Below are 10,696 nucleotides of genomic sequence, written 5' to 3'. Positions count from 1 at the left end.
GCTTGATGGGTTTGCAGACAGCCAGCTTAACAGACGTCATTTTAACAAAAGCGTTTTTTGCTGTTGATACATCAAGCACTCGGGTAACAGTAAAAACAGATACTTTGGAGCTTCTGCGACAAGTAGGCCTACTCTATAGCAGTCAAAATACAAAATCAAAAGTGTGCCTGTATCAGATCCGCTTTCCTGCAGATGACGCTTAAAAATGATAGGCCGCCAACTCAAAATCAGCATGAAATACATAAAGCAATAGCTTAAGTCATTGTAGAAGAAATACTGAAACTATCACAAACAAAAACAAGGCTGTATGGAATGAAAGTACAGTCAATTCAAGAGTTGGAGTGAGTTTTATTCAACAGGATTGCATTATGACCAATTTTATATTAGTAATTTCAGAGGAAATTGCGTCTCTGTTCCAAAACCTAGCGTGCAGCCTAAGTAAGCAAGATTTTAAGGGATTATTAGCACATAAAAGCTGTTCCAAAAGGTATGATAAAGTTTGCCTTCTAAAACACCTACTTTTAGCTAGTTCAAAGGCATCCCCACACTTTGTGGACAAGGCAATCCCATAATGCATTGTGATGAGCAGTGAAGGAAAAAAAGTATCCATTACATAATATCCTCTAAAAGTCTACTTTGTTATAGACATTTGCATGTGTGCCTCTATCGTATAGTTGGGAACGCTGATTCATTTGAGTGAGTCACTTTAGATTCATTGAAATCTGTCTGACGGAATTGAAAAGTCCGGTTACGATTTATGGCCAGTTGATTGTTGCATCTCTAGTAGGCCTAGTCTTATCTAGTCAATGTTTTATAATTGGTAGCTTCAAGAGAAATTTCAAGTTTTATAGACAATTTTCCCCCAACTTAGTGTGCTATGTGTTTTATGCTTCCTAAAATCTTAGCTTAGCGGCATGCTAACACTCGAAAAAAAAGTGGATTTTTCTATGTAAAGCATTCCAAATAACTCTCTTCTGATGTTTGTAATGGTTAGGATGCTGTCTATGTAGTTGGAGGCACTTGCTAGATTTTGGAACAGATCTTTCGGCACAATTTCATCCGGGCATTCTGTCCAGCATTCATTTGCTAAACTACGACACTTGATGTTTAGATAGTTTGTGGGCTGAGGCTCTGGTTGAATGTGGCAGATTTAGTAGACTTAATAAGTATGGTGACAGGGCCAAGTCCACAATAGCAGCAGATGTTAGCCCCATGGGCCAACCCCCGCACACTGACAACAGTGCTACCTCTCAGCCATGTGCAAGCATGGAGATAAGCAGTGTTTTTTTTTTCTCCTCCAATTTCTGCACAGATGAGCAGATGTATGCGTTAGTGTGTGCGTGTTGTATATAGCTCCTTTCACCAAGACTTTTGCCCCAATGTTTACATGTCTGCGCAGCAGAGAATAAAATGGCCAGCGAGCTGAAATTCCTTCCCTCTGATTTTCTTTCTTTCTTTCTCGCAGGCATCTTCCTGTCCTTCTGGATATTTGCATCAGACACTCATTTGAGAGTCAACGCAGGAGTAAAAATTGTCTTCTCTGTTCCTTTAAATCCTACCCTTGAGGAAAAAATGTGTTCCCAGAAGAAACTGGAACCCAACTCACAAGGGGAAAATAAAAGTACAAGACTAAAACAAATAAATGGGAGGGGGAAACTCTGAAGTTGTGGTTGTATTTTATCGGGACTAGAAATTAGCTTTTATGTGAATAAACTGTACTGGCCTATTTTTTGTCTTCAAAGTGCTCTCTGAATTTTAGCGAATTACACCCACATCCTTAGTGGACTGAGACAAAGTTAATGGAAAATTTGCATTTAGTGTGTTTGTTTTCTGCAGCTTAACAGCACCTGCTTGGATATTTTCTGTAAATCTTCCAGGAAATGTTTTGCTTTGTAAACATTACTAACCATAGTTTTGATTTAACCCTTGTGTCATATGAAACTGTGCCCACCTATGATCCTTGTGGCAAATTGAAATTTGATTGCACTGAAATCCATTAATAATTCATACATTCCTGATTAGGGTTTAGTTCCATTAAGGAAAATGTTTTTTTTTCCTTCTTCTTCTGGTTCTAAAGTGTATTACGATCACAGATTTGAATAAAAAACAATTTATTCAAAACAATCAGCATGGATAATCTGCACAATCACTGCATAATAGAATGTGCAAGGCACTACATTTTTGAAAGTGCAATATATTTTGGGCTCAAATATGATTAATAAATGTCTCTTATGCTCACCAAGGCTGCATTTATTTGATAGTTCAGCGAAAATACAGTAATTTTATGAAATAGTATTACAATTACAAATAAATGTTTTCTATTTTAAAATATTGTACTTCTGTGATTTCAAAGCAACAATTCCAAGAGCATGGAGTGTCACATGATCCTTCAGAAATCATTCTAATTTTCTGACTTAATGTTTAAGAAACTTAGTTATTATTAACAATAGTGAAAACAGTTGTGCTGCTTAATTAATTTCATTTAATGTATATATCAGGTTCTTCACAGGGGCCAACTTTGACAACAGAAAGTAGTTTTTTTAAATAGTTATTTAAATAATAATATTTATAGAAGCAATTTTAAAAATGTCAAATTATGTTTGAATATTTGTCACGTCACAAAGTCTGATTACCAAAATGCTCCTATTTATACTGTATTGTTTTTACCCAAAAAAACAATATGAGGGTTAAATACTCAAAACGGAAACTACAAAATGTGAAAGACAAGCAAAGAGAAGATGCAGGGGCTTCCTCAGCCTTGCGTAAATGACCGTAAGGCAGCAAATTGAGTTACATAAGGCTTCATGATTTGGCGACTTTGTAGAGGAGGAAAATCGTTGCTGGGAATGACAGTTTAAGAGCTTAGATTATCTAGTCAAGGTTACTCATCCAAATAGCTGAATGGATCGGATGCTTTCATACTCATTCCTAGTTTATTTTAAGACAAAAATTATAAAATATTGCAGTTCTGGTATAATACATGGAGAAAATTGCAACACAATCTCGTGGCAATTCGTAACTATTGCACATTTTGGCAAATTTGTGGCTAATTCATATAACTTCCAACAAACTCATTTAAATGTTTTCATACAATCTGCTTACAGGCATGCACAGGTATGTTAATGGGTGGATTTAGGGGTGGACCTTCATTCTTAATATTTTATTAGAATTATCGTAAAAATTCATACAAAATCGCCACCTAGTACCATAGTTATATTTTCCTTTAGCATTTCCTTTATTCTAATTCATCACAATGGCAGTTGCTTGGCTGGTGCATTATATATGTTTTAACTCTTTCCTTGCCATTTTACGGCTTTCTGTGTTTTCACTGTTATAAGGTAGGGGGCTCTATGACACAACTACTGAACTACGGAGTACTGAATATCCTGATCAAAAGACATGAAGAAGAAGCAGAAACAAGCGATAGCATATGTAATCATATACATATGTAAAATAACGTGATCATAAACATTATACAGCATTTAAATCAAAACTGCCTAAATGAAATGTTGACCCAGGACGAGCTTCAGATTGCTGTGCAAGCATTAGAGGTGTTGATGTACTCTATCTACTCCATCTATGTTTTGATCATTGTTCTGAAACCCATCTGGATGTAGTCTTTGTTGTTCATACAACAAAATATTCTAAGGACCATGAATTATTTTTGAAAATGATCAAAAACGATGACAGAGGCTGGCAACATATATATATATATATATATATATATATATATATATATATATATATATATATATTAGAACAATTATAATGAAATATTCTAGTTTCCCCTAAACAACAGCCTGACATTGCCTTTTCAAATTCAGGACACAGAAAGTCCTATGGATTTTCTGCAACGCTGCCACTGAGCTAATGTCTTGCTGTAAGGAGCTTTTTATGAGGTTGTAAAGTTCTTGCGACTTACTCAGAATTGAAATGCGGTGGGCAGGTAACCCTATTAGCATTTACCTAACAACATCAAGCCTTTACTTGATACATCATGCATGAAGCCTCGGAGCAAAGTACAAGCCACTCTCACTGAACAAGAAGATATTATTTTAATTTTGTCTGGGCTTCTCAAATGCAAGCCGAGGAGAAAGAGAGAGGGCTGGTGGTGGATCACAACGGTTAGGGCACATAGCAGAATAAAAGTATACTGTTATAATAAGACGTTAAAATGAGCACTGATATCAATCTTACAATTCCCAAACTGATGTCAGCAGTGAAGTGATACAAAGAAAATGAAAATCTATGATGCTAATGAGATGAGGAACCGAATGAGACAGCAGATAGAAAAATATCAATCTTCCAAATGAGGGATCATATTGAGTCTTTCTAGAAGCGTATATTTTTTGATCAGGATGCGCGTTTAAACAGCTGAGGCTTCTGTCTTTTTCACAAAACTTTTGTCAAAAAAAGCAAAACAATATGCTTCTTTATACTCTCTATTTACAAGATAAACATGTGAAGATAACTGGTGCCGGAGACCATCAGGACACGTTTCAAATGTCTTTGATCGTCTTGACAGCGTCAGTTCTCTCGAAGAGATTGAGACGTGAAAATGTGAAATCCGTTTCTTACCTCGCCAGCTCTCCACCACACTTCCTGTGACGTCTTGGTGGAGCTTTGCGTTCGTTTAATTGATCCGTGTCCATTGCAAACATGCCAAAGTAGAGTTCTGAAGGGGCCAAAGTGGTTACTGTGGCTCCTGAGAAGACGGGTGATGATGCCACCACCCGCCGTTGTTCCGGAGGCTTTGAACAGGTTGAAATTTGCAATATCCATAATAACAGGTAGTGAGGTACCATGTCCACATTCATTGTGTGAAGTCCAAACGCACAGGCACACAGGGTGAAAGAAAAAAAAAACAGTTTACAGGCAATAATTCCATTTTCTCATGTTTTTCAAAAGTCCTTTGAGGATTAAAAGAAAGAAAAAACAAACAGAACTTCTACACGGCTGGACAATGGCTTGTAATGCCAGAGAGTTTCTTGATCAAAATGCTCTGCTGAACTACAATGTGTGAACCTGCAAACCGAGTGATGCAGAATCAATGTAATGTTACTAATGGATGACCATAGTAGTCCATTAGACTAGTAATAGTGTAATGTTCAAAGAAAAGCCACACGGGAGCTGAACTCAAACTAAAAATGAACAGGCCCTCAATGACTATGGGAGACTGGAGGCTATTGCAAAATGTATTCAGGTCATGTTTAGTAGATATAACTTTCTGCCCGAGGAAAACTGGAATCGTTTCACTTAGTGAGAAATAACATTGATTTTGTGGGGGGGATGTCCTGTTTTTTCTTCTGTTGTCTAAAATGTTACCCTGGAATAAAATAAATCTTTGTAATTGTGTGTATATTTTTCCATATTAAACAATAAATTACACAAATAATACACTTTATTAAAAAGCATTTTCCGCTTTTTGTTTTAAAAATAATTCCTGACATCTAAAAGATATATCATCTAAAGGTGAAAATGCTTCAGTAATAGTACTACATGTTAGATCAATACTACTATTATTTTGATGTGTGCTCTTATCAGAGATACAGTGGGGATAATAAAAAAAAAATGTGTGTTATGTGTTATGGTTGCCCCAAGTCACTGTCACAATCAAACCCATAACACTCTGACAACTTGTATTAAATTCACTTTAATGATAATATTAATTTTGGCAGATATATACGTTTCTTGCTTCAAAATGCATGGCATGTCGATTTGTAGTAGAAGTTCGAGTTATAAAGGAACATTTCAGTTACAGTTGTCCCCGGTCTCCCATATGTCTTGCTGTTTCATCCAATTATAGCAATTTCATCCGTGTAGCTGCTTTGTTGAGTGACATCTAGAGTCAGAAAATCTCTTGGCTAACACTCCATGACCTGAGGTGACTGACCACCTCTTCCTGAAGAGAAACTTGGTTTATTCAGCTCTTCGATACAACTGGAGGTACTTATTAGAGGTTCTAGCTTTGTTATTGTCGAATCATTCCCTTAGATAATTAAAAAGCCATTTGAAAATGGTTTAGAAAGATCATTTTGGTCAGAAACATGTTTTACACAAGTATATGAATGTAAACGCTTCTAGCTAAGCTCCATTTCACACATTGTTGTGTGCCAAAAAATAAATTCAAGTATGTGGTGGATTGCCAGCATTTCCACCATCAGCTTTTCCATTAAGGTCAATTACTGTCATAGCGTAGCAACCGTTTTGAAGAGAACACTCTTCAATGACAGCTAGCTACCTCAATAGTAACACATCCAGTTTAACGCCACCCCCTGGAAGTTTGTTACAACGGTGTGTACAACAGGACAGTGCGCTTGAGATGCATCGCATACTTGCGAAGAAGGCGTTTCTGCCACTGTATGGTAACTCCAGCATGCTATCCGAGTGAGGTCGGATGTCTGCTCCTGCCCCTTAGGATTCTACCTTCTTGAAGCTGAAGTGTGTAATTTGTGTATAAAGTGTTTAACTAGCTAAATGCAGAGAGTATTTGGTAAAAAGTATGAACAAGCGGTTGATTTAGCAGAAACATCAAAACATAGTTTGTATGTTGGAACATTCAGACCAGCCAACATAGCAAAACCAGCTCAACCAATGGTGTACGTTTGGGGGTGTGGTTTTCGGTTTGTCTGACCAATGGCAGATAAAGAGAGTGTTTAGGAAACCTTTTGGAAAACAGCCATTATTTCTGACACTAGTGTTTGCAGAAATTACACACTTCAGCTTTTAAACTTAAAAAACACATACACACTCACAATCAAACACACACACACATACACAATCTAGTTAACAGGTAGCCTTCAAACACAAAGCTTGATGTTTTTAACTGCATTTAAGTTCTAAATTCTGCAGAAATAAAAATCAGGCAACATGTCGTCAGCCGTGAACGCCGCTGGCCCACACATTACAGTATGCGTTAGACACACTGATAAATTTGATTACATTTTGAAAAGAAATACAAGCATTATGTACATCTAAGAAGCTTGATCTTTGGTACATGTGCACAATGAAAGACCTTGCCATGTGAGACTTCATTTCGAATTTAATGAATGAGTTTTCTTATACTCAAACAGATCTTCCATCTGACATTCTCATGTCTGGACAGATCTGTCTTTTTAATCAAATAATGACTGCATTTATTAGCACTCCCTGGCAACTAAATGAAAATAACAGCGAGAGGCCTTTGAGCTCTGGTGAACATTAAAGTCCCTGTAAAGGCAATTTAAAAAAAATTTCTAAACACATTATAAATGTTAGAAATGTATTGCTAAAACACATTACAAAGAGTGTGAACTGTGAAGTACCGAATTGTGGAGTTAGACCGTTAAACAGTTTTTCACCATTGATATTTTACGAATTTATTTTACGGGTCTAAAAGGGTACTCGATGACGCACTGGAGTGCCTGAGCTCCTGGCCCCGCCCCTACCTAATGACGCACTGGAGCCCCTGAGGCTGGCCACTCCCCTAACAATATAAATAGAGCACATTCGCATCAGTTTGCCGCTCAATCGCGAGTTACTGTCAGTATTATTAGTTACTACAGCTTAGAGTTTGCTAGTTAGCTATGTCTTCGTCACGGAAATGCGTACTACCTGGATGCGATCACGTACAAAACAGATCGGTGTCCTTATTTAAATTTCCTAAATACGATCACATCAAGAAGAGGTGGATTAATTTTGTGAAGAGCCACCTTAATGGAGAGCTGAGGATCACCACCAAAACGCGCCTCTATAGTGATCATTTTACACGGGATAGTTTTATAAACTTTCGTCGGAGACAACTGGGATTCACTGATAATCCGTTGTTGTGTTACTGGTGAATGGGGCCGAAAGACTATCTCCCGACTCGGCCTTCATCCTGTCGCGCCGACAACTGGTGATTTCATCGGCAGTGCGTGCCCACCAATGAGTGTAAGTTGCCTTGTGCGCTTATGTTATAATTAACCTAATAAGCTGCTAGGAGCATCCATTCCGGTTGTAGCGGGTGACAGTTGATTGTGCCGACGGCAGCTTTACCACGACTGGGCGTGGTTTCAGCGCAGCCTGCGGACACGCCCCCAGCGTTTGAAACCAGAGACTACTGCTCATTTTTTCAAGATTTTGATAGCTTATTTTATGTACTTGCCGGCTTTTTTTATCATTCAAATTTGGCTGGGTGTCTAATAACACATTTTTTCTGTGATATGACAAACTCAGAACACATACTTTTCACATACACATTTTGACTTTACAGGGACTTTAATTTGCTTCTCTTCATTCTCTCGTTCTCACACTCTCTCCCTCTTAAAAAAAACCCCTTGTTTATTGCACATTCCAATTCATTCTTCACTCAGCATGGGAGAATCACCATTATCTACTCCTCAGAGAAGGCGTCCTAGCATCGGTTCAGAGCGAGGGCTGAATGAAACCAAAGCCACGTTTAACGTCTCATGCATGTTGCATTGGATTTCAATTTGCCATTGAGCAGAACGGGACAACAAAACATGTACTGGCCTTTGATTCGGAACAAAGAAAAGATGGAAAAAGACAAATGGAATCCCATTTTCCAGAATACACTACACTCCACAATAGAAGTGTACCGTATGCCAGATCCTCGTGTCCTCCAGCGACGTCGTTGGGAATGATTTTCACTTCTCTATATTCGCGAGAAACAGTTAACGCGCAGCAGTATGCACAGTTTTCAGACACGCAGCTGCGTTAATGCCGGCAGAATGTGGATCACCACCCAGGCACAGCCTCTTTTGAAATTACCCATCATGCCTTGCTATACGAGCGGGGCTGTTAGCGTCTAAAAGTGAGGGTGCTGGTGGAACGTTCTGTTGTTGGATAGTTAATGGAGCGTTCTGTGGTGGGGTAGGGGATGCTGGGCCCCTCCATGGGTGCTCTCTGGCTGTGGCTGGGTGGGGAGCAGGGTCCCGCGGTGCCCGTGTTGATGGTGGGCACTGCCGGAAGGGCCACAGTCTGGATGGTGCTCCTCTCGCGGGGGGGAAGCTCCTCCAGCCCCTCCAGGCTTTGGGGGGGACCATCGTAGCTCATGTTGAGCCGCAGAGGTTGATGCGCCTGGCAGTAATCCACTATGGGCTGCTCGTACCTGTAGAAGGTCAGAGTGCTCATCTGGTGAGGGACCTGTGGGGGGTAAAGTAGAGAGAGAGAGCAAGAATGAGAAAAGTTGAAGATTCCTAATTAGAATAATTAAGCCATCAACAGTCATTAAATCGTCATTAAAGGGGTAGTGGTTCAAAAATTAACATTTTGCCATTATTCACTCAGCCTCAAGTCATTTTAGACCCGTATGACTTACTTTTCTCAGTAGGACACAAAATGGGACATTTTGAAGATGTAATGGTTGCAAATATAATGAAATGGGACTAGATAATTCAAGCTTTAAAAAAATCATTCAAAAGCACCATGAAATATCAAAAAGTTGTCCATTTGACTTATGCCTATTCAAAGTGCTATGAAGTCTTTCGAAGCTTTTTGTGACAAGAAAATGTAAGTTATAAATGTTCCGCTATACAACCGGAGTCAAAGTTGAAATCAAAAACAGAATCAGTCTGATATGTGAATGAATCATTCAGACTCAAACTGAAATAATAATTAATTATAAAAATCTGATTAAAAAAAAAAGTTTCACATATCAGTCATTGATTTACAATAAGGTTCAATTAGTTAACATTAGTTAACCACATTAGTTAACATGAATTAATGATGAAAAATAGCATTTCTTAATGTTAATTTAATAACACTTTAGTTTAGGGTCAAATTCTCATTATTAACTAGTTGCTTATTATCATGCATATTATCTATTCCATGCTGTTTTAAAATTAATTTATGCAGTAATTAATCTTAGCTACTGCACAAATAATAATACCACATCTAAATGAAAATACACCATTACAAATGTAACTTCTGTATTCAAAATCTTCAATGTTTGTAAGCATTAACTGTAACGTTACCATCATTTTTAAAAGTAAAAGCACAACATATTTCTTAATATTAGCTACTGCCCAGCATATATATATATATATATATATATATATATATATATAAAATCACATAGCACATCCTGTTTCTGATTTTAACATTCTCTAGAGAGTTTATCTTATTTTTTATTCAGTGTACATAAGAGTTGCCTATACAGTTTTATCGGCAGATGCTAAGAGAGCTTTATTTATTACCTGTTTGCAAACTTTTTTTTTTCTTTGATGGCACATTTTCCTGACCTTTTTGCTCCCCCCTGTGCTTTACAGCTTTACAGGGGGGAGCTTTACAGGGGGTATGGCTTATCTAAATGAGATGTAAATGAGCCCTATTGTCACTCCCAGCAGCAGAGAGAGGTGAGAACTGCACAATCTTTTGAGGCTGTTTTCTCCCCTTTTAGCTTTTTTGTGTGCCTACCTTCAAATGGCCACAACTTCTCCAAATATTATCAGATTTCCATGTGTTACACATCGTTGGAAAGCTTTGAGACTACAGTTTCAGAATCTGTGAATAACTCAAAATGCTCCAAAACCGACTTGTGTCCCTACTTTCCGTGATCGGTCACATATTGGCTGTTTACTAGTACTTATAAAGCATATATTAATGCCTTATTTTGCATGACCATCTTCTACATCCCTTATTCCTACCCAATACCAAACTTAACAAATACCATTAATAAGCAGTAATTAGGTGTTTATTGCGGCAAAAGTAATAA

General features: G+C 37.9%; 1 protein-coding gene across 1 annotated transcript in view; it reads right to left on the bottom strand.

Moving 5' to 3' along the window:
- Positions 1–5,637: 5,637 nt before the first annotated feature.
- Positions 5,638–10,696, bottom strand: part of LOC143750099 (leucine-rich repeat transmembrane neuronal protein 4) — a 141,559-nt gene continuing 136,500 nt past the window's right edge. The window contains exon 3 of the mRNA XM_077242953.1: positions 5,638–9,126. Coding sequence (XP_077099068.1) covers positions 8,782–9,126 — 345 coding nt within the window. The 3' untranslated portion in view covers positions 5,638–8,781. The remainder of the gene's footprint in view (positions 9,127–10,696) is intronic.

Source organism: Siphateles boraxobius, unplaced genomic scaffold (genome assembly GCF_051911475.1).
Source record: "Siphateles boraxobius isolate OS27281-9 unplaced genomic scaffold, OSU_SipBor_1 25, whole genome shotgun sequence".
Classification (NCBI taxonomy): Eukaryota; Metazoa; Chordata; class Actinopteri; order Cypriniformes; family Leuciscidae; genus Siphateles; species Siphateles boraxobius.
Note: the sequence above shows the minus strand (reverse complement) of the source record. Positions and strands in the feature narration are given on the sequence as shown.